This window comes from Macrotis lagotis, chromosome X (genome assembly GCF_037893015.1).
Source record: "Macrotis lagotis isolate mMagLag1 chromosome X, bilby.v1.9.chrom.fasta, whole genome shotgun sequence".
Lineage (NCBI taxonomy): Eukaryota > Metazoa > Chordata > Mammalia > Peramelemorphia > Peramelidae > Macrotis > Macrotis lagotis.
Window position 1 is genome coordinate 401,493,630 of NC_133666.1, and position 25,789 is coordinate 401,519,418.

The 25,789-nt window shown below is 34.4% G+C and overlaps 1 protein-coding gene across 1 annotated transcript; it reads left to right on the forward strand.

Moving 5' to 3' along the window:
• Positions 1 to 11,543: 11,543 nt before the first annotated feature.
• LOC141499191 (putative E3 ubiquitin-protein ligase TRIML1) lies at positions 11,544 to 12,935 on the forward strand. The gene has a single exon (XM_074202049.1). The coding sequence runs from the start codon at positions 11,544 to 11,546 to the stop codon at positions 12,933 to 12,935; it is 1,392 nt and encodes a 463-aa protein (XP_074058150.1).
• The last annotated feature ends 12,854 nt before the right edge of the window (positions 12,936 to 25,789 follow it).

Sequence of the window (25,789 nt, forward strand, 5' to 3'; positions counted from 1 at the left end):
ACATTTTCTGAAATTATATTTATCGCTTTATTCTAATATATGAAATTTTAAGTTAGAAAAATGTTCAGAAATGAAATAATATTTGTTTCCAATTCAATAGTAACAAACCAAAAGTTCAAGAGGTGGAATTTTGGACTAATTAATAATTTTATTAATCATGTTAAAAGATAATCAATAAAAGAGGGCAGTGGAACACTTGAATGCCTAATAACCCTCATGTAACCCATTCAATGCTTATATACCCTTGGAAGAGTGGGTGTGACTGAGGAAGGTAATAAATTCTGATTAGTAAACAATTAATAAGAAGAATGTGAGTTGCGATAGGATATGATTTTGATCACTCCATCTCTCAAACTACCAAAAACTAATGTTCCCTAGGGTTCTGGCAAATCCCTTAAATCAAAAATATACTTCAGAGAATAAACAACCTACAGAGGTCTGAAAAATTCTTGGTCCTAATTCAATAATTGTTTACTAATATTAAAAAGAAATATTTATTTATTTCACAGTTGACCTCCTGAGAGTGTTTGTTTCTTTGAAAATGATTATTTGACCAAGTCCAAGTCATCTAAGGGCTTAATTTTATTCACCTGACAATGTAAAATCTTTAAGATAGTGAATTCCTGCCTGTGTTTGAAAAGAATACCTTGCAGTAGTTGTAAACTTTTTTCAGTACTTAAAAATATCTGAGATTGCATCTGTATAGGCAGTCCCCACCAAACATAACAAATTGTAGCTCTTCCATGACTTTCTATTTGGTTCCATGGGTTGATGTATTTAAAAATAATCCTGTGGGAAGCCTTGCAAGAATGGCTTTCTCTAAATCTGATAGATATCACCCAGTGCATATTCAAAGCCTGCTCAATCTGGTAAGTCTTTTAAGAACTTGTGCTCAACTAATATTATCTTTGAGAATCCAGGGACATTAACCTGCCAGAATGAGACACTGGAAGGAGTCTACAGTGAAATGTAAAAAAAAGATAACCCAATATTTTATTGCAAAGATACAAACTTAGACCCTCCTGGTCAATTATTCACTTCTATTTTCAAGCCTACTGAAAGAGAAAAAGTGTGAAACTTCCAAATGAGCTACAAAGAAAGGTTCAATTATGTAGCAAAAAACTAGAGGAGGTAGCACCTTACATGAAGTTTCTGAAATAATTCTCTGCTTCCTTTTTGTAATTTCCTCAGAATAAGAGTGGAAATGAATGATCCATTGTATCCTTAGGTTTCTTTTCAACTAGATGAGGTAACATGAACCAATGGCCCTTTAGTCCCTTGGTATATCTTTTGGGTCAAGTGATTTTTAAAATCCCTTCAAAAGATTTCATTGTTTATATTCTTACTTCATATATCACTCTTGGAGTTGATTTTGAATTCTTTCCTTCACTAATCTTAAGTTCCATTTAACTTAGGTAATCATATTTGGTCTACATCAGAAATTCTGGAATTCTGAGCTTTCTTTCCTGGTATGTCATTAGGGAAATAGCTGAACGTTTTCTTGAAAGACCGAGAAAGGAAAGTGGCAATGAAACTATATAAACAAAATAATCCATATTACATATTTAAAATAATTTAATTTTTAAGAATATAAAGAATATTTATGTTTTAATGAGATTTGAATGAACTGCTTCCTAAGAGTAAGTTCTATTGCCTCATGAGATAGAATACCTAGAGAATGACTTTGAGGAGAAAAAAAACATTGTCTTTCATTATAAGAAGATTACATATACTGACAGTATTATATGGAATGACATCTATACTAACATTTTAACCTCAGATTCTACTTTATTTTTTATTTTTATTGTATCATTTAAATTCAAGAAGCTCTCAGTGATCCTTCAACAAATATAGGGGAAAGGATCATATAGCCAAAAATATCATTAATTAAGAAGAGTGGTCATAGAGGACCAGTCACTATTTTGCTATGAGAAATGACAAACAGTATGGATTCAGAAAAACCTGAGATGATCTATATGAAATGATGCAAAATGAAAAGAAGAGAACCTGGAGAAAATTGGACTTAGCAAAATCAGTATTGTAATGATGAACAGCTATGAAAAACTTAACTATTCTGATAAAGACAATTCTATAGGACCTGTAATGAAAAATGCTATCTACCTCCAGGGAGAGAACTGATGAACTCTGAGGACAAATTGATGCATGCTTTTAATTTTTTCTTTATTTTTCTTGTTTTTGTATGTTTTCTTTTGACCATAGCTTATCAGGAAATAATTTTTGCATAACTTCACATGAATAATAGATATCCTATGCTTACCTTCTGAAGGGATGGTAGAGGAAAGAGAGGGGAAATAATTTGGAACTCCAAATTTTAAAAATAAATTTTAAAACTTTTTATACATAAATAATAAATATTTAACAAATGAATGTATATATACAAAAATGGCTTAAGGCAAATGATTTCTTCCTTGTAATTATTACAGTATATTAATTCCATTTTGATATCATATTATATGCCTTTCCCCAAGTCTCCATCATTTTGATGATAAGCTCTTAGATGCAATAGTCTATATTTTATTCCATTTGAAATAGGAATGGAATACCAAAAAACCTCCATGAACTTTGTTACTTCTGAAAAAAATTAAGTGATGAAGAAAATATTGATAACTTTATCTTATAGAAATTTAAAATCACTAGATTCTACCAATCATTTTTCTCTCAAGAATTTTGAAATCTTTTCTTCCCAAATCTGGGGTGAAAATTAGATTATGACTGTATTTACTTTACTTCAAATTCTAAGATGGAAAAAAATAGTTTCCCCCCAAATTCCTATCTCTTTTAGTATATTATTATCCCTTTCCTTGTTTTTAGTGAGAACCGGAATGAGAATTCTCTTTATTACTTCCTATATCTTTTGAAGGATGAAAACAAAAAGGATGAAAAAATTATGTTATATATATGTGTGTATATACACACACACACACACACACACACACACACACATATATATATATATATATATATATATATATATATATATATATATATATATTTGGTCAGGGAGAATTGTAGCAAATATTTAAATATTTAAAGTCTTCCAACACAACTTAATCATGCCTCCAAATATTACTTATAACTTTTTCCTAAAAACCTCATCTGTTTCTTCATTCTGTCTAACTGATCTAAATTATCTTATCTTATGATGAGATTATTCATATGTTTCTATATCAATTTATCTTCACCTAATTGCTTTCTACTTTTAATCTTAGGATCATAGATTTTTATAGGTGGAAGGTATCTCTTCCCTCTGGTCCAGTCCCTTAGATCTTTAACATTTAGTATCTTGAGTAAGTCATTTATTTCTAATTGGCTCGAATCCAAAGTCACCTCCAGTCATCCTGATCCATATCTGGCCACTGAACCCAGATGACTCTGGAGGAGAAAGCAAGGTTGGTGACTTAGCATACTGCCTCACTCAAATACAGTTCACATGCTCAAGAACAAAGGACAAACAACAGATGAAGAAACTGAAGGTAGATACTTTAAGCCAAAGCTTTCTCATGTAAAAAGCAGCTCTCAGATTTTATCACATGAATATGTCCTCTTTCTATGTTATGTTTCTCCAATCATCTATTCCCTTCATCTATTATATTCCTGTTAAATATGACACTTTTTCCAGAACCATTGCCCAACTCATAGATTTTGTTCCATTAAATCATATTAATATCTATGAAATCACATTTATCCCCTTGCATGAGGATCTCTAGGTCATTTTGCTTATTGCTCATATTTTTAGAGAAAAATATTTATTTAGAGGCTTCTCTCCAAGAAGTTGTTTCCTATGCATATTAAAATTATCCAATATTTATTCAGAAACACCACAGAGAGAACTTCTGGTTAGTATCCTTTGGTTATTAATATCAAGCAAAGCATAACAGAAGGAAATGTGGGCTTGTCAAAAGATGAATATTTCAGATTCCAAATAGAAGACGGATTTCCCACAAATCATCATAGTTTTCAGATACTGTTATTTGGAGATAGAACTGGGATGACAGCATCTAACCTTAGTGTTTTGTTTTTTACTCAATGAAATGAACGGATCACTCCAAAATTGATTCTATTTATCTAAGCAGGAAAAATTTTTTTTAAAGGTTTGTAATCCAGGCTCTGATTACTCACATATGTTTATGTATGTGAATATGTCTATGTCTATGTCTATGTCTATGTCTATGTCTATGTCTATGTCTATGTCTATGTCTATGTCTATGTATATGTGTGTTAGACACTGGAAATAGGCCACCAATTGATAACAAAATTCAATAGTAGAGAATTATCTGAATTGCTTCAAGGAATTTTAAGGACTCCAGCTTCTCTGAAACAAAAATTCAACTTTAAACATTAAAATTGTTCCAGTGATGCTATATGCTGTACTCTGATTATGAAACTTAGAATACTGCAAGTTCCATAAAATCTAAATTTTGAGTAATCCACATAACAATAAAGACTTCTATGGTAGGTGTGAGAGGCATGCAGCAATATAACCAATAAATAAGTCAACATAAATAAAAGCATGTGTGCATATACATATGTGTATATAATACATATATTACAATACATATATTACACATGTAATGTATCAATGAATATATATATATATATATATATATATACATATATACCTCTAAATACACATATATGTCAGAGTTTCATAGTTGGAATAGGTGAGGGAGTGATATAAAAATAGCAAAGAATAGCTGAATGGATTTGATACTCATTGCTCCAGTACCTACATGATGCTTTTTTTTTTTATTTTTGCAAGGCAATGGGGCTAAGTGACTTGTCCAAGTTCACATCACTAAGTATTAAGTATCTGAGGACAGATTTGAACTCAGGTCCTCCCAACTCTACAACTAGTGCTCTATTGTCTGAACCATCTAGCTGCCCCTAATATCACCTACTTATTTAAAAAAAAACTGCTCCAACAGACGACTATCACCTCCAGGATCAAATATAAAAACCTCTTTTTGGTATTAAAACCTCTTTTTTGGTATTCAAAGCCCTTCATAATCTAGCTCCCTCACCTTTACACTTAGTGCTCTAAATCCAGTGTCATTCACTTCTTTGATGCTCTTCGAACCAGGTACCCCATCTCTTAATCCTTTGCCTTTTGATTTTTAGTTCCTCCTTCTTGGAATTCTCTCTCTTATTATAAGCACCTCCTTATTTCCCCAGATTTCTCCAAATACTAAAATTTCAGGAGAAATCTTTATCAGTCCTGCTTAATTTTAATGTCTTCTCTTTGTTGAATATTTCCTGTTTAGCCTGTTTGCACATCATGGTATGAATGTTGCCTTCCTCATTGAAGTGTGAAATCAATAAACTTTTGGTAGATTTTCCTGGAAGAAGCCTTTAGGACAACAATACATTGGACTAAAGCTTATTTTTGTGAGAAACACAAAAATACTTGTGTTATATTTTTCAAAATTTTTCTGAATTTAAGGATAGTGTAACCAAAATAGATACTCTTAGGGGGAAAAAAGCTAACTGTGTGAGCTTATGGAATTGGAAGAAAATGAACTAAGAGGAATCCTAGCATGTTTTCACCATGAAAGAAGCCATCATGGACAAAATAGCTTTGAGAGACAAGCTGACATCTCTTTAACACCTACTGCTGGCCTACTAGTCATCCTTCTGTACCAAAAACCAAGTGATTTTTGGCATGATTTGCCTAGTTGCATTTATTTTACTGAAGGGTATGCTATGCAAGTCTTCCTTTTCACTTAACTTTACCAAAATCATTCCATCCATGGCCTGATTGACTATTGAAGGTGGTCTGACTGCTGCAGGTGTCTCTTGGTCTTCTATTGGTTTTGCTTCCTCCCATATCAGTCAAGACAGGGAAAGCACTATTATGTAATATCAGCCAACAAAATACAGCAATCTGAAATATCCTATCCTGTTTCTTAATGCACTGATCTTCAAGTTGGCCTTTCTTCTCAGACCTTTCACGTCTGATCTTTCAGCTATTTATGATACAAGAGGCAATAGCTTTAATACTAGGACAATGGCAGCTTGCCATTCTCACTGACTCTTGGATCAGTTGCCTTATTGAATTTGGACACCTCTTGGTGTCTGTCTCTGCCACTTCTGATTCAGGTATCTGAATCTCTTTAGCTCAACTGTGGGCAATGGTGGCCATTGTCTACACCATCAGAATGTCACTCATCTCTCAGGAGTAAATTTCCCATGTTCAACTATTCACTTCAGCCTTCAAATTTCTCATTTATACAAAGTATAGTGTCCAAAATTCCATTATGATTTTTTTAATGTTAGACTAAAGCTTTGAATTACATTTCTTATTTATGCTTCCCTTATTGTATTTTATATTCCAATGAACTCCAACTTAGCTTTGTCCTTTGATTTGCTCTTTCTGATTATGACTTTTCTTAAAAAGATTTTCCCCAAGTTTTTTTTTATTACAATTAGTCAGCTTTATAAATCTACTCTGTATTCTACTCCTTTTCTATAAAAACAAATAGGAGTTATATATTTGGGAGATAGCCATATTTTCACTCTTTAAATCTTTTTTCCACAACCACCATTCCTAAGCCTTCAAATAAACAACAACAATAACAACAATAATAACCATGAAAGAGTGGCAACATTCACAAAAACATAGCAGCAATCAGTGGATCTTTATAGATATTTGTAGTTTTAAAATATAAATGTAAAGAATTTTCTGTGACCAAATTAACTATCTATGTCTTGGTGGACTGTTTAATGGAATCTTTCCAAAAATGTGATTCCTGCCCTGAAGGGAGCAATAAGAAATCCACAATGTTGGGAGTTCTTCTCTTCAGTCTTTTTGAGAATGTACCAAATTGTATGAAATTGTATTTATTTTCCCTCTTAATATAACTTGTCTAGGAGCATGGTTTTTAGATTCAAAAGTCACAAACTTCCTGAAACCATAAATCACTGAGTTATAATCGTGATTTGACTTCTCACCAGATGTTAGTTACAGTAACACTTATGTTACTACAGTAATACTTAACATAATAAATAGCAAAGAAACTCATTCATCCAAACAAATGGAAATCAGAAATTGGAGACGTTGTACAGATTAGAAAACACACACACATACAAGTAGAAAACAGAAATTGAGGAAATTGTACAGGTTAGAAAATAACAGAGGGAATGAACTCTTCTATGGAGATAAAGATCCAGTCTTACCCAAAGGGAAATTCCTGAATATTCTAAGGGGGGGGGGGATCAGGGATATGTTTATGAGACTGCTTTCCCTGAATATCAGTAGTATTCAAAACTTTTCCAATTTGGGGGCAGCTAGGTTGCACAGTGGATAGAGCACCAGTCCTAGAGTCAGAAGTATCTAAGTTCAAATTCAGCCTCAAACACTTAATAATTACTTAGCTGTGTGACCTAGGGCAAGTCACTTAAACCCACTGCATTACAAAAGAAAACTTTTCCAATTTGTCTGGAATGAATCTGAGAAATTCATTGGAACAATATATGTCCTTTCTCAAGGAAAAAAGGATGCTCATTCTGCCCAAACTCTAGAATCACCTTGACCTCTCACCTGTGTATGCAGCACTGAGTCAACAATCTTTCAAAATATAAATAATCTCATGCAAAATGTTGTAGGTTTAACTAATATGGTTTATATGAATAAATAACTACTGAATCAGGACATTTTGTATTAATGTAAATATATTAAAACATATTGAATCATATTTGAGAAGTTCATAAAATCCAATGGATGAAATAGAGTGACACTGGCAGAAGTATTTGAGTTCTAAAGAAATCTGTTCAGACTCTGAGGATTTTTCATAAAGAAGTAAGATAATTCAGATTACAGCATTACAGAATCTGATCACCAAGTGAGCAAAAAGTTCAAGCCAAGCTTAAAGAAATCTCTAGAGATTAAAAGGTGGTGAATAAAAAGCCACTGTCTCTTCCCTTAATCTTAACCATAGCAAGAACTTGTGAACTTCAAAGGATTATAGAATCCAAAGATAGAAGCACATATCCCCACCCCCATTTTCATAGACATCAATTACTGATGATAATATCTATATTGGGAGTGAAGGACAAGATCCACCAAAGGGAAAACCCATTCTAGGTAAGTTCCTTGAGAGCAGGGAATATTTTTCTTTTGAATTGTTTGCTTTTGCCTTTTTTGGTATTCAACAAGATTAGTAAGATGCCAAATGTAGACTATAGTTAACATATTTTAGTTGAATAGTTTACTAATTGTGCAAGAAGTCTAGAATAAAGCTAGACTGCATTTAAAGGAACATGTTGAGGATTCTAGCAGAATGACTTCCAGGAGCTGTAAGGTATTCCTTTTGTGACATGTGATTCAAACTGGAGAGCACTTTTTCTTGGAATTTGTATATGGAGGAGAGTTTGTCACAGACTTTGGAGGGATTTGGTATCAACTGTTTTTATTATGCACACTTAGTAAAAATATACCTTCATAAAAATGTAACTAGTCTGTCTACTACTGATATTAACTGATAAAAATGGATGGAATTATACAGTTGGATGTTCATAAGCATTTATGTAATAAAAACGTTCCTCAGTCTTTCAATGTCCCTTAAGATTCTAATATGAGAAATAGCAGCTACTTTTTTGAAACTCAATCTTTCATGGTGAGTGGTAATTGGAATAGTGACTCCACACTGTTTTAACAGAAGAATTCTTTTTAATTAAAAAAGAAGGGAAAATGAAAATACGAAATCATGAAGCATGTTTTAAAATTTATATTATAGGCTATAGGTCTCATCTATAGAATGAAACCTCTTTGAAGAAATAGGTCAGGTATATTCTTCTTATATTGATCTTTATAGTTTTTAAACATTCAGTTTGAATTTACTATGATTGTTCCTCACATTGGCATTGTAATCATTGTGCATGTCATTCTTTTTGTCTGCTTAGTTTTCTTACTACTCTTTGGATCATTGCATTTGCCTTTATATGCTTTTTTCTACACCTTCCATACCTGCTCCAGAGTCCCACAGGTGAGTTTCTTCCAGGGCTTCTATTTTGTGGATAGACTGAGATGGTCATGCTTTGATCCCCCTAGAGTTATTCTTCTGCCTCTCCAGACATTACAACCATGCCCTACTTATTTATGTTTTTCTTTCTTCATTAGAAAGCAAACTCCTTGTAGGAAGAGATTTGTCTTTCTCTTTAATTGTATTTATATTCCAAAATCTCAGAACAGTTTCTGGAATACAGTAAGGAATTAATAAATGTTTTTCTCTGCTTTTCCTTCATCATGTTCATAAATTCTTACCACACAGTAACTTAACATTGCATTCATGTTTGTTTGACCATGCCTCAAATGGTGGGCATCTACATTATTTCTCAGTGCTTACTACTATCCAAAGTTGTTACTGTTCAGTTGTATCAATCAAGTATGACTCTTCATGACCCCATTTAGAGTTTTCTTTGCAGAAATACTAGAATGATTTGCATTTCCCTCTCCAATTCATTTTACAAATGAGGAACTGAGGCAGGGTTAAGTGATTTGCCCAGGGTCACGTCATTAGTGAATGTCTGAGGCCAGGTTTGAACTAAGCTGAGTCTTCCTCACTTTAGATGTGGCACTCTTTTCATTCTGGCCTGCCATCTGCAAAAAAGTTTTTAGTATATGAACATGAAAATATTTTTGTCTGTTACGTTCTTGGAATATATGTCTAGCAATGGAAACTCTTTACCAAAATTTATTAGTTACTAGTAAAATATTTTAGTCACTATTAAAACATTATGCCAAATTATTTTCCAAAATAGTTGTATTAATTCTCAACCACACTAACAACGCATTAATGTTTCTGTCTTCTACAATCTTTCCTATATTTTGCCATCTTTATTTATTTGGTGATTGTGAGGTAATACATTAGGGTTGTTTAGATTTGGATTTCATAGTATTAATGATTTTGAATAACTTTCATATTATCACTAATATTCTGCAATTCCTTCAGTTTTATTACTGTCCTTTGAATACTTATATTTTAAGTATTAATATTTAATATTATATTTATGTAAATCATCAACATGTTTCAGATATTAGCCTATTATAAAAAATATTAGATTCAAATGTTTTTCATAGCAAATATTCTATCCTAGATATTTAATTTTCTTCTATAGAGTTCAATTTTTCTAATCAAATTTGTCAGTTTTTTGTTTTATAATTGCCTCTATCCCATTTTTGTTAGAAATTCACCTCATGGTAAAACCACCCAGTTTTTTTTTTCCTATTTAAGTTAGGTTAATTTTTTTTCTAAAAATTGTTAAAATTGTCCTTGAGTTTAAGATTTCCTTGGGAGAGTCAGATTCAGCTGTTCACATATTTTCCTATTCGCCTGCATACAGAATATTCATGACAAAGGAGTTCGAGGTCCTATAGCATGCTCAAGCCAGGAAAAACTGCACTCAACTGATTGAAAGTTTTATGCAAAATGAACATATCTTTTCTATAGTGAAATCTTTTCTCTGCTATATCAGAGGAAATCGGTTTGTTTTATTAATTGCTAAGTGGTGATATATATATTATATATATATATATATATATATATATACATATATATATGATGTTTCATTCTAATTTTTCTGAAACTACAAAAGGGATAGACCTGAGTCAAGCCTACTATACCCATACACCCTATTCACAGCATTGAAAGACTTCTATTTTTTTATTTTATTAATTCATGGTAAAAATTCAAGTCAAGTATTCATTTTGCATTCATTCTAGAACACAGTCTAAGATTTTAGACTAACCCTAATTTAACAGATTCCTCATCAATTTTCCCAGTGCTTTTTATCATATAAAGTATAACATCATTTTAATGATTGAAGAATTCATAGATTTCAACTGTCAGTAAGTTAAGCAATGAGAATTTTTGTCTTTGTAAAAAACATACTTTCAATTTTTTGTAAAAATTTTGACATTCAGATTTTAAATACTGAGTTCCAAATCTCCCTTTCTTGACTCTTTCTTAGACAGCCAACAATTACATATGTATTATATATGTACAGTCATATAAAACATATTTCCATATTAGTCATATTGAGAAAGTAAATACAAATGCCCCAAAACATAAAAAAGTAGTAGTTCAAAACAAGAATTTACTACCCTGTAAAATTTGTAATATACTATTGGGGAAAAGATGGATGTTCAAGGAAATAGAAAACTTCCAGAATATCCTGCACAAACACTAGAACTGAACAGAACATTCAATCACCAAATACAAAACTCAAGAGTTGCATAAAAAGATAGAAGAATAAGCTCTGTAAGGAGAAATCTGTTCAACCAAAACTGTCCACCAGAAGTATGAACTCTAGGAGCCTCAGGGCTACTTTAACTAGCAAGGATTAACAGCTTAGATTCCAGCTTAGTTGAATTCACACCTTCTCTGGAATGTCCTAAATGGGTGGGGCTACTTCCTATAAAAGAAGGGAATCCTTCTGCTTAGATCATTATCTCTAGTGAAACTGAAGTCTTTACATCTCATTGCTAGGGAAAGTAAGAATTTGGAGAGAGAGAAATGATTGCTACTATGGAAATGTTGCAGAAACTGCAGAAGGAAATCACCTGTGGGATCTGTAGGAATAACTTCTCTCAGCCAGTCACCATCAGGTGTGGGCACAGTTTTTGCCATGTATGTCTCTCCTTGTGCTGGAGAACTGGAGCTCCAACCTTCTCTTGTCCTGAGTGCAGGCAAGTGTCCCAGGATGGAGAACTACCATTAGTCAATAATCGCCTACAACAACTGACTACCTTGGGCCAACAGTTCCTCAACCAGCTTTCCCAGAAGACTGAAGGTAGGAACCATTGTGCCATTCACAACCAAGTTTTAAAGCTCTTTTGTGAAGATGACCAGACATCCCTCTGTGTGAAATGTTGCCACACCACAGAGCATCGGGTTCACCTCCTCTCTCCTGTAGATGAGGCTGCTCAAAATTGCAGGGAGAAGCTCCAGAACATTCTGAGTCATCTGGGAAAGGGTTTGAAGGAAGCTGAGAAAGTTCTTGCTCAGGAAGAGAGACTTGTGGTTAACTGGAATTGGATGATCTCAAAAGAATACAGCAAACTGCACCAACTCATCATGGAGGAAGAGACCCAATGTCTTGAAAGGATTAGGGAAGAGCAAAGGACCAGCCACAACAGATTATCCCAATATAGGCAAACTCTTCAGAACCTAATGCTAGAGCTGGAGAAGGCAGGCCACCAACCCAATGTGGAGCTGCTCCAGGGTCTCAAACAGTTTCTGGAGAGGATTGAGTCAGTGTTGTCCCAAAGAACCCAGACTGTGGTGCCAGAGCTGAGAGTCTATCCTATCTCTGGCATGATTAGATTGCTCAGGAGATTCCTAGTGGACATCAGCATGAATCCAGAATCAGCCAATTCCTTTGTGACTGTTTCTGAGGATCTCAAGAGTGTGAAGGCTGGGGATAACTGGCCAATGGACACAGAACATCCTGAGGGATCTGCTTGCCATGCTATCCTGGCTGAGCAGACCTTCATCTCAGGCAGACAGTACTGGGAGGTGGATGTGACTCAACTACCTCAGTGGATCCTGGGGATCTATACGTGCTACTTGAGGAAGAAAAGGCCCAGGGATGTAGACTCCCATGGCTCTGTTTTCCTCCTACGTTGTATCAAAAAGAAAGAAGATTGTTATTTCCAAAGTTATCCTGGTTCTTTGAACCATCGTGTGAAAGATCCTGTGCCCAGAGTTGGAGTGTATCTTGAATATTCATCTGGGACTCTAGTATTTTACAATGTTATCCAGAACTCTTTCATTTATAAATTCCACTCTATTCCCTTCACTGCTCCTGTCACTCCCATCTTTTCGCCTGGCCCTCCACTTCCAGGAACAAAAGCTGGTCCCATGACTCTATGTTCTGTAGACTCTCATCTTTGTACTTGTTGCTATTTATCTCGCTGAGCATTTCTCCAGGGAAGAATCCTTAATCTACTGCCTACTTGATTGGGTTCTCCAGTTTCCAGCCTTCCCTTTCAATAGGATGAGCATCACATTCTTCCCCATGGAAAGATGCTTACCAATTGGAGACTTATTTTATTTAATATTTTTCAGATAGATATCAATCAAAGAAATTGATCTATAGTTTTCTTTCTCTGTTTTTATATTGTTGGTTTAGGTATCATCATTATATTTGTGTCATAAGAGTAAATTGATAGCACCTCTTTGATTATTCTTCCAAATCATTTATATAGTCCCAAAATTAATTTTTAAATATATTTTGTAGAATTATTTTAGTCAATGCCCTCCTGGAGCTTAAGTCCAATAGGGGAGACAACATCCAAAATATGTACAGCCAAGGTATTTATGGGACAAATTAGAAATGTAATAACAAGAAATCTTATTTTGAGTATGTCATTAAGGGATTCTTATCAAGTTATTCACAAGATATACTTAATGTAAACAAACAATGTATAAAGAGTTTAAGAATAAGCCTATCTGCTCAATAATGGAATGGTTCCATCTGAGCCAAATATATACATCAAAGACTTATCTCATAATTTTGTACTGTTAAAGTAAGAAAAGTGAATTCAAGAATAAGCACATTTGTGGGTGTGAATGCAAATACCAGAACAGTGCAATATGTATTTACAGTCTTTGGCAAACTGTCAACATTAGAAAAATATAACTGGTTCAAAAGTGAAGATTCCTAAATGACACCAAATAACATATAACTATGTTCTTCTGCAGTGAAATGATTGAATGACTTAGGAATGTCATCATGTAACTTAATTATGGTAATGAGACTGCTCTCAAAGTTGGAAAAAGACAAAAAAGATGGGAATATTATACATCACTTTGTTTTAGAACTTCAACCGAAAGGAGAAAATGTGAGTTTAATTTTTGATGCAAAAGAAAGACATTTCAGAGATCCTATAGATCAGATATATATATATATACTGAATCATTGCTACCATTTATTAAAATTAAATTTTGTATTGAATTATTATTAGATTTTATGAAATTTAAAAGCACTTTTGCTATAACGTTTTATCAACAACAATAATATCATTATTATCGCAGTTGCTGTTGATGATAGTGTTATTGCTTTTGCCAGTCTCTCATTTCATTTGTACAGAAGGGAAACCCTATAAATGGTACAGACTAGTAGCTCCTCTGCAGCTCATAGAAAATTTTGGGCCCCCAAAAATTGAGAGAAAAAGGAAGTCCTATAATTTCAAATTCTGCATTCTTTTTACTTCAACACTTTAGTTCAGTCTCTTTTAAAAGATATAGAAAAATGAAACTCAGAGAATTAGTGAATTCTCCCAGTTCATACAACATAAAATTGGCAGTTAGAATCCTGATTTTCTAACATGGAAAGTCCTTCCAGTACTCACACTTCTCTGGTACAATCTTTGAGAAGAACCAAGTGTTTCCTCAACTCCTTGAAGAGATATTGAAGTAATTTTTTGCTTGAGACTTTTTCCAAGATATTACATTAACTACAAGTGATTTTTAAGAATTTAGGATCAAAGGAGACAAAGGAGAATTTTTTTTAAAAAAGAAAAAAGCAAATTTTTAAAGATAATAAAAATGGAAGTTCTTAGAGCAAAGGAAAAAAAGCTCATTTTCACTTTAAGGTGTTCAATTTTCTTTAAGGGATGCCATTTAATCCCTTAATTTTTAACAGTACAGAGTAAATAGAAAGATTTATTTAAAAGATGTCTAGAAATGAATCACCTTTTTATTTTTCACTAAAGAATTTTATTCTGGTTAACAATTGGTTTAAACTGTTATGATGAGGGAGCCAAGATGGCGACATGAAGGGATCGAGTCTTAGGAGCTCTCTGATAAAAACTCATAAACTAAGGACTCTAACTAAACTTTCGAGAGACAGAACCCACAAAGGGACCCAGTGAGGCAATTCTCCTACTCAAGGTAACCTGGAAAAGAGCAGAAAGGCTCTGCTCTCCGGGCCTGAGGGGTGGCCCGCCAGAGGGGTGGCCCACCAGAGCCAAAGAACTTCAGCCTCCTGGAGGCAGCCCCAGGGCACTGGGAGCCTCAGCTCACAGCAGCGGGGGAGTCTCCTGAGCTGCACCCCGGGGAGCACCAGCACAAAGTGGGGGAATAGTGGGGGACCTCTGCCAGAGCAAGCATGTGGAGCCCAGCCCTCAGGGCACACAGCCAGCAGCCTGGTCTTTCCACAGCCTAGACCCGGAAACAGAAGCAGGTGGAGCCCTTAAGCAGGAGCCCCCAGGGCATGAGCCCATTGAGCTGAGGGAGGGGAGTGAAGAGAGACTGCAGAGCTCTGTCCTCTGCCCCTGGAACAGGACTCTGGAGCTCTGACCACATTCAGATCCTGATCACAGTCTAGGCACCCCCATAGAACAGCAGCCCCCCCCCACCTCAGCCCCATGGCAGAGGGGGTTGCTTATGGTCATTCATAGACCAGGAGGGAGGACAGAACCCCACACACTGAGACCATTGTTGGAGTGTCCCAAAAGCTCAGGAAGCACCCCCAAAAGACAGGCTTAGGCTGGGAAAATGAACAAAGAAACAAGAGGAAGACCATTGAGAAATATTTTGCAAATGAGCCCAAGAAGGATCAAAATACTCAGTCTGAAGATGAGGAAGCACAAGCTCCTGCATCTAAAGACTCCAAGAAAAACAGAAATTGGGCTCAGGCTATGATAGAGCTCAAAAAAGACTTTGAAAATCAAATGAGGGAGTTAGAAGAAAAACTGGGAAAAGAAAGGAGAGAGATGCAGGAAAAACATGAAAATGAAGTCAGCAGCTTAGTCAAGGAAATCCAAAAAAATGCTGAAGAAAATAGCATGCTAAAAAACAGCTTAAGTCAAAATGGATAAAACAGTTCAAAAAGTTATTGAGGAGAAGAATGCTTTCAAAAGAAAAATTGGCCAGATGGAAAAAGAGATAAGAAAACTCTCTGAAGAGAATAAATCCTTCAGACAAAGAATAGAATTCAGGGAGATAGATGAATTTATCGGAAATCAGGAATCAATACTTCAAAACCAAAAAAAAATGAAAAATTAGAAGAAAATGTGAAATATCTCATTGAAAAAACAACTGATATGGAAAACAGACTTAGCAAAGATAATTTGAAAATTATTGGAATACCTGAAAGTCATGATCAGGAAAAGAGCCTTGACATCATTTTCAAAGAATTACTACAGGAAAATTGCCCTGATATTCTAGAAGCAGAGGGCAAAGTAGAAATGGAGAGAATCCACCGATCCCCCCGAGAAAGAGATCCCAAAAAACCAACCCCCAGGAATATTATAGCCAAGTTCCAGAACTCCCAAGTCAAAGAGAAAATATTACAAGCAGCCAGAATGACACAGTTCAAATATCGTGGAGCTGGAGTCAGGATCACACAGGACTTAGCAGCAGCTACATTGGAAGCTCATAGGGCTTGGAATACAATATACCAGAAGGCAAGAGAGCTTAGAATGCAGCCAAGAATGAACTACCCAGCAAGGCTGAATGTCCTCTTCCAGGGAAAAAGATGGACTTTCAATGAACCAGGGGAATTTCAAAGGTTCCTTTTGGAATGGCCAGAGCTGAACAGAAGGTTTGATTTTCAGATACAGGACTCAGGTGAAGCATGGAGATTGGAGGAGAGGGGGGAAATATGAGGGACTTAATGAGGATGAACTGCATGTATAGAAAAATGATACTGATAATATTCATATGAACCATCTCAGTTAATAGAGCAGGTAGAGGGAGCTTTTATAGTTGAAGCACAGGAGAAAGCTGAAGTCGAAGATAAAATATGATGTAAAAATGGAGTCAATAGGAAAAAAGGGGAAATGGAATGGAAGAAAGAAAAAGGAGAGGGGCAATAGTCCAAGCTATTTCACATAATAAGATTTTTTTTATTACAATGAGCTATTGCAATGATATGGAAGGGGGGAGGCAAGGGGCAATGAGGGAACCTTTGCTCTCATTAGAGATTACTAGGAGAGGAAACAGCAAATATACTCAATGGGCTATAGACAACTGGAGTAAGAAGGAGGGGGGAGCAGGGGGAAGGGGTGGGGATGTGAATAAAGGAGGAGAGGATGGACCATTGGGGGACAGTGGTCAGATATAACACATTTTCTTTCTTTTTACTTCTTGCAAGGGGCTGGGATTGGATGGCCTGCTCAGGACCATGGGGCCAGGTGGATTCTGGGCCTAAGGGGTGGTATGGGGGCTCAGGGCTTCTTGGCCCCAGGACCAGGGATCTGTCTGCTGCACCACTCAGTGACCCTACAGCAGAGTCAGAGTGAAAGGAGAGAGAATATATAGTACATGGTAGTGGAGAAATAAAAAAGGAGGGAGTCGCGATCAGAAATGGCAACTTTGGAAAAATATGGAAGTAACTTTTGTGATGGACTTATCATAAAGAATGTGATCTACTCACGACAGAGTTGATGGTGTTGGAACAAAGACTGAAACACATTTTTTGTTATTATTATTTGGGGGAGGGTGCAGGTCAAGTGGGGCTGGGTGGCCAGCCTGGGGCCACATAGCAGGGTGATCATTGGGTGTCTGGGGCCGGATTCGGACCCAGGTGCTCCTGGCTCAAGGGGCAATGTTCTGTCTGCCACCCAGCCACCCCTACTATTATTACTATTTTATTTTATTTTGGGTCTTTTTTTTTCCTTCTTTTTGGTTTTTGCAGGGTAGTGGTGATCGAGTGGCTTGCATGTCACATGGCTGGGTGATTATTGGGTTTACAAGGCTGGATATGGACTCGGATGCTCGTGGCTCCAGGGCTGGTGCTTCGTCCATTGCACCACCTGGCCATGCCTACTATTATTACTATTATTTTTTTTTATTTTAATTTTTTTTCCTCTCCCCTTTACTTTTTTGCCCAAGCAAGTCTATCTATATTCATGGGGGGAGGGGTATTTTGTTTACTTGTAAACAAGTATATTTTATTAATGTAAAGAAAAACATTTGTACAAAATGAGAATAAAAATAAATTAAAAAAAACTGTTATGATGATTAAAAGTACTGAACAAGATCACTTCAGAGATCCTACTAAATCCTATTAAATTTAAAAACTTTATTTTCCAATTTTTTTTACTAGCAATTCTCCCATCTCCAAGTGAGAATAATGATACTAAGAAACTTCCAAGGAAGTTTAAGAGGGCCATGGCTTAACATCAGAACAGTTGGAGGATTTCCTCTGGATTTGTTTGAATTTTTCTATATGATTTAAAGTGCACTATGTCTGCTTTGTGAACATTTTGGATTGTGACTTTTTCATTTTTAAAATCTGAAGTTACAGGGATTTAGGCCTAAAATAAGATTCTGGAATATAGTTTTGGAAACTGGATTTGGCTTCTGGGAAAAAGAAAAAAAAAGAATGTCACAAGATGCCAATCAAAATAGGAACAGTTCTTGCAACTTGTGTTTAAGACTTTCCTAATTAAACCATCTCATCTGTTCCAAAGAAAAGTGCCAGTTTTTGAAAGGGTTAACAAAGAGAAATTTGCATTTGTTATTTCAGTTCAAGCTTTGTTTCTGGAGATAAATTGCCAGGGTAACTTTATTCAAATACCAATTATTCCAAAGAAAACATTTTTATTTCAGCATTTTTTTAGCTATTTTGCAAAAATGTCCAGGCTTCTATTTAAGACATATTTCTAAAAGTCCATAGATAAATGAATAAGCATTTATATTACTACTTTTAAATCAACAAATAGTATAAAATATATGAATTTCCACCAGTTACCCACTCAAGACTACATAATAACTATAATTAATAAATCATCAGGTGTAATCCTGATATACTAACTATTAATTAATAAATCATCAGGTGTAATCCTGATATACTTTGCTCTGCCTCTACTACAATTTTATAGTCAAAAAACTTGTATTCAAATACTACCTCTACATTTACTATCTGTGTGATCCTAGGAAAGTCATTTAAAGTCCCTTACTTCATCTTTAAATGAAAGGCTTAAACTTTATAGATTTTTGAAATTTCTTCCATTTTCAATTTCTGATCCTATATGGTATTTCTTCAATATAATTAGCATTAAATATGATGAATATTTTCTTTATCTGTTAAAACACAACTCTCTATAAGTTTTGAAATTTTAGCTATTCAGTCATACGATAGTAATATTTTCTTTATTCTTCTTAGGAACAACTATCTGAAGTCTGTTCTCAGAATTTGGGTAGATTCTGCATTGTAGATTACAGTAGTCCCACAATCAAATAGTTTTATATCTGGAATCTCTTAATTTCATTTGTTCAAGGGCACACAATATTTATAGGCTAAGCCAGTTCTCCAGAGTTCTCGGACAGCAGTTTTGGCACTTAAACCATAAATAGCAGAGTGGAAAAAAAATCATTGGCCAATAAAAGGGACCTTAAAGGTCTTTAGCCTAATTTTATCTTCTTCATACATTCCAGTATTATTATAATTAGCCATATTCACAAAATTGTCAGCTTTTCAGGGATTGTTATTGTGAATATTATTCTTCTCCATCGTACTGAATTTTCCTAGCTAATCCATATTTTAAAAAAGACAAAAAATATTCCTGTCTTTGAGTTTTATCACAATCAACTATCAAGAAATGGAAAAAATGAAATTAATTTTAGTTCATTTTAATTAGTAAATAAAGTTCATCCAATTTTTTAGGAGGAAACAAGAAATTTTGAGCAAAGATTACAAAATCAAATAAAGAGCTAAGATACCAAAACTTTTGGAAATCACAACAGTAGAGTTTACAACAAAATGCTATTTTTTGGAATGGCTTGGGACCAAGGTCATCCCATTAAGAGGATTTTCCATGAAAAACAGAAATTGGCAATTTACTCTAAGAAAATACTGAAAAAGCTCAAAGAAACCCTAGGATGCTCATTTAAATGGAACAATCTCTGACTACCAGGGAAGGGGATTAAAAAAAAAACACCTGTCACAGCAAGGGGAGAAATATCAGGAAGAAGTAAGAAACTCTGAAGTAAAAACAAAATGTCATTAACTGTCCAAGCAATCTTAGAAGAAAGCTATCTCTGTCATTTCATATTTATTTATTTAACAAATAATTTGTTGGTCCATCATAAGCCAGAGCTTCTAAGTAATGAGAACTTTATCAAAATGGATTTTCATGAGGTAGAAAGTTCCTCATCTCTGAAGATTTATCACAGGTTAAATGAACATTTCTCAAAGATGTTGCTAGTAGGATTTCTGTGATAAAGTGAAATATTGAATTTTATGTTGTTTCAAGTCCATTTCAAATCTAAGATTCCATAATTTAATTTATTAAGAATTCATTATAGCCTCAATATTGGATGGGAGGTCTAGAGGAATCAAAAGAACCAGCATATGGCTCCAGTATTTTAGAATAGTAACTTTATCATGGTATTACAAAAGTTTTATTGGAATGCCTCATTGTCTCCCTGATACAGGACTGATAACACACTCATAAAACCAAGGACTCCCACAGCATCCAGCCATCAATAAAAATCATGTTTCCCATCAATCTGGCCAAGGGGTTGAAATAGTTTTGGAAAAGGCAGTGAAAAGGATGCCTTGCACAACACTTCCCTCACTGTAATAAACACAGTGTGCATCACAAATGTGATGACATGGTCCTCTTCAAACATGAAAGGACAATTACCTTTAGGATCTTAGAACTCATTTAGGAAAACAAGATACTCAGGTATAGAGTGGTTGATAAAGAAAGTGACAAATAGCAATAGGAGAATTGCAAAAGCATTGAAAGTGTCAAATTTATCGGCTTCTATGATGGAAGACAAGATATGTGTCTTCTACTCTAAATGGTTTTCTGAAAGTCTATGAAGATCCAAAACTTTGCTTCCTTTGTAGATAGTAGCAACTTTGCTTCTATATTACTTATTCTGACTTAAAAAGGGTCCATTCTGAATCTGATCTCATTATTTAAACAGGTTTTAAAAGGACAGAACAAAACACCTATAGATGTTACATTACTACCTTCTTTTTCTTCCCAAGAAATACCACCAAGAAAATGAACATTTCCCATCCAGTCTGATTAGCTAATCTACATAACTATATGCTGCTGGTGGTATGGTAGAATTCTTCAATAACTCCCCAAAAGGTTACTTATATCTCACTGGGATTCCTTAGCATTCCCCAAGTTCTCTAAGTTTCTTTAGTCTTTTTTTTTTAACATTCTTCAAACTGTTAAGAATCAAAGTCAAGAATTAGAATTGCTAAGAAAGAAATGGAAAAAAGTATCATGTCTCATTAAAGACATATACAGAACCAGAAGGGAAAAAACTGAGTGCACTTCTTAGTTGTTTATCACAAAATAAATCTGGAGAATAAAATAGCAATGGAATAAGAAGAAGCATCAGAAATTATCAAGTCCAACAGCTATCCAAGCCATGAATTCTTTCTACAACATTCAGTAGTCATAAAGCTTCCACTTAAATATTTATGGTGTTGGAGAAATCCCCAGCCCAAGGCAATCCATTGCATTTTTAATAGTTCAAATTATTAGGAAGTTTTTCCTTATCTTGAACCAAAAATTACCCCCTCTAACTTCCATTTATTAATCCTAGTTCTGTCCTACACAGCCAAATAGAACAAGACAAATCCATGTTCCACAGGATTCCTTCAAATATTTGAAGACATATCAAATACTTCCTCTTTTTTTCTGCAGTCTAAACATCTTCATATCCTTCACCAATCCTGTTATGGAATTATTTTGAGTTTCCTCTGCATCTCCCATTACATAAAGAGAAGATAAGAAGTCAGTTTTAAATTGATGAGTTGATTAAACAGGAAACTTGACTTTTGTCCAATGGAAAGCTTATGTAATTAAAACATGTTTTAACTGGCTGAAAGTAACTGAGGTACTAAGAGTTGCTTCCACTTCAGGGGAATCAAGTCAATTTGAAACTTCAGGTTGTCACAGACAATTTCACTGAGTAAACTTGGCATTTCCATTAAAATAGTATTCCATTATTTTGAAAAAAGAAGAGATTTCTGTGTATTTCATATCTACCAATTTTCATTTCAGTAAATAAGCAAAGTTGAACATTCAGGAGTCCTACAGATCAAAAAATGAAGGTCTAGCATTAAACTTCTAACTAGAAACTAACATCACATAATAGTTCAGTTATTTCAGAGGACATTGATTGTTATAGAAGAAGGTCAGCCTTGATGATTAGGATAGAACTACTATTTTAACTATATACTTCACAGTTTTTTTTTCAGTGTATTTTCATGAGCCACTGACAGCAATTTTGCTTGCCAAAAATGACCACATAGTTAATACAAGTATTAACATCTAATATTTCACATCTAGAAAATTGTAATGATGACTCTGTTAATACAGAGTATTTTTCCAAAAACCAACAAAAATATGTTGATAGTGTTTGTCTAGTTAGGAAAAAATTAAAAGGAACTGGAAGAAGATGGTTAATTGACTTGCTCAGAGTCAAACACCCAGTAAGTGACAACTGTGGATATTGAATAAATTCCAGAAAAATTATCTCTTTTCTATTCCATACCACCTCTAAGTAGGTCACAGGGTTACCAAGACAAAAATTAAATACATTTTGGCCTTCAAGAAGATTAAATAAAATTTAAAAATATGCTTAATTAATAACAATTGTGTAATATGAAGCCTATGTGTGATGGACTCAGTATACTTCTTCTGATTCTATAAATATTTGAACAGGTACACATATATACACATACACCATCACTGTTGGAAGGAACTTCAATTGACAACTCAGCAACTTTTTCCTCTGGTTTTATTCCAAGTAGAAGAGATAACAAATGACAAGTCACATTTTGGAATGGAGTCAAAAGCAATGAGTTTTTAGGAAAGGGTAAGATATAATACTGTTAAAATGAAATTGATCCTTGTAAACTCTAGGAATATTTGCCGTTCTATTTTATGAAACATGGTAATACTAAGAAAAGATTCTCAACAAATCCTACTACAGAAATTGTCACCATCAAACTAATCTATTCCTCATCTATTCCTCATATGGAATTAAAAGCTCTTGAAAAAGACTCAGGGCTTTTTTACCTATAAGGAAACATCAATTTGCACTGAGAACATTTCAAATAAAATTTTCATTTATGAACCTAAAGAGGGAGAATATATTCAAGTAAACAGAATTTCAGGGCACCGCAAAGTATCATCATCCCCTACAAAGACATACATAGATACTCAGGCATCAACTCCCTTTTTAAAAAATTTTCTTACCTCAAAGGTTTTTCATTTTGCCTTGACTTGCTATTTATTTTCTGAGGGATTTGTGGTAGTTGTTAAAGCAGATGCAGCCATACACATTAAAAGACCATCAGGTTCACCACATTCCCTTAAGGGGGAACAGAACCAGATCCCTAGGTTCATGAAATATGTTTTATATTAGTTTCTGAAAAAAGAAAGACTGTGTTCTTTCAATTGTTTATCTAATTTTTTGTTCATTTGTGCTATTCCAGATAGCAATCAATTTTGCTTAGTCATCTATGGGGGTCTCCTGAAAATTAGAATCTAGGGAGCAAGAAGTAATACTCCTCTGGAAAATGTAGCCTGGTTATCTGACCTGTGAATTATACCAAAATAATTTTCAACAAAGAAAGTATAAAATTTCTTTTTAAACTTTTAGAGCAAGGAATAGGTTAGACAGCAAGAAAGAAGTAGAAAAGTTTGATTTTATTCTGAGGAGTAAAAGGGATGTTCTTTTAAAATGTTAAAATGTAAATATTGTAAAATCTTTCTGGGCAATTGTATGAGTTCCCATAGTAGAATATATATGGGAGATTATGAATTGCAAAAAGACACCCATAGTCTGACTATTAGCTTGGAATTTGCCAATCTGAGTTTAAAAAAAATCAAAAAACTATAATATACATGGCCAAAGTCCTCTTTGAATAGACACAAAAGAAAGTATTCTCTTTCTTTGACAACACAGGTGTCAGAATGATGGGTTGATAGAAAAATAAACAACAGTCACAGAAAAAAAACCCCATCATATCCTTTCAGAGACTGTATGATATAACACAGATGTCAAGGTACATTTTTTAAATCAAAATGTTGCATAACTTCTTGGCATGTTGTCTCATTCATTCATTCCAGCAGGCCTGAGATCTAGGTATCATCCTTTGAATTTTATAGATGAAGATACTAAAGCTTAGAGAAGATAAATACATTGGTATGGGAAATACAGACTCTTAAGTATCAGAGGCAGGATTTGAACCCAAGTTTCCTTTAATCTAAATGAGGCTTTCAATACTCTAAGTTAAATTACTTTTTTAAAAAAAATCTTGACATGGTTGTTGTTACCATGATCTCTTAACAATATCTTCAGAGAGCCTATGCAAGAGGGGTCAAACTATGTTGTATCAGTTTCTACCCCGGGCCCATGATTCTTTGCTGTGTCATCTCCCTCCACCATAACCCCCCCCCAATCTATGTGCTAGGGATAGAAAGATAAAAGAAACAATGCTTAAAATAATCCTTGTCTTAAAGAATTTTTAAAGGGAATTTGGTAGCTAAGGAAATGAATTTAATGCAAGATATAATGAGGAGGGAGAATGAAGGAAAGTTTTCTAAAGGTGAAGACATAGGTCTTCTTATCAAGACTAATCAATCAACATTCAAACTTGATTCCAACCTGGATTTTCCAATAAATAAGCCTTTGTTATAATTGTAGAATGACTGAATGAATTGTGATATATGAATGTGATGGAACACTATTGTTCTATAAGACATCATAAAGGACGGGACTTCAGGAAAGACTTGCATGAACTGATGTTGAGGGAAGTGAGCAGAACCAAAAGAACCTTATACACAATAATAGTAACATTTGATGATGAACTTGTACATTTTAGCAATACAATAATCAAAGACAATTGTAAAAGACTTGTGATGAAAAGTACCATCCATATCCAAAGAAGAAACTGGGGAGTTTAAATGTAGATAGACCAAAGTTTACTATCTTCAATTTTCTTCAATTTTCAAAAGCTGTTTTATATATATATATACTTTCTAATGTTTTTCTCATTTTGATTTAATTCTTCTATCACAGTATGATTAATATGGATCTATGTTTAGCATGATTACAGCTGTAGAACCTATATTAGCTTGCTTTCTGTAAGGGGGAAGAGGGATGGAAGGAGAAAAATGTGAAACTCAAAACCTGGCAAAAAAAAAAAATGCTTGCTGAAAACTACCACTGAATGCAGTTGGGAAAAAATAAAATATTATCAAATGAATCTGCTCTCTACAAAGTGGCAACAATCTCCTAACAACCAAATCTAATGATCTTTTTCTCAATGTCTATCATTTTGGGCATTTCTGTAGTTTTGACACTGTCTTTTTTTTTCCTCTTCTGTCTAGACTTCTATGACACCTCATTCTCCTGATTTTTCTATCTTTATGATCATTCCTTCCACATATCCTTTTCTGAATTTTCATCCAGACTCTGAAAACTGTAGCTTTGCCCTGAGAGAAATTATCCTTCTGTTTCTGTCTCTCTGTTTCTCTGTCTCTCTCTCTGTTTCTCTGTCTCTCTCTCTGTTTCTGTCTCTGTCTCTCTGCCTCTTTCTCTCTCTCTCTCTCTCTCTCTCTCTCTCTCTCTCTCTCTCTCTCTCTCTCATGCACACACACACACACACGTACTCAGTCAACAAATATTTATTAAATGCCTACTATGTTCCAAGTACTGTCCTAAGCACTGTGGATTCTAAAAGAGAGACAATATACAAATGAATATATACATATAAGCTACATCTCAAATAATTGAGAGGGAAGACATGAAAATGAGGAGCAGTTGGGAAATGTTTC

Coding starts and splice junctions, on each gene's coding strand:
- LOC141499191 (XM_074202049.1), top strand. CDS start 11,544: ATGGAAATGTTGCAGAAACTGCAGAAGGAAATCACCTGTGGGATCTGT.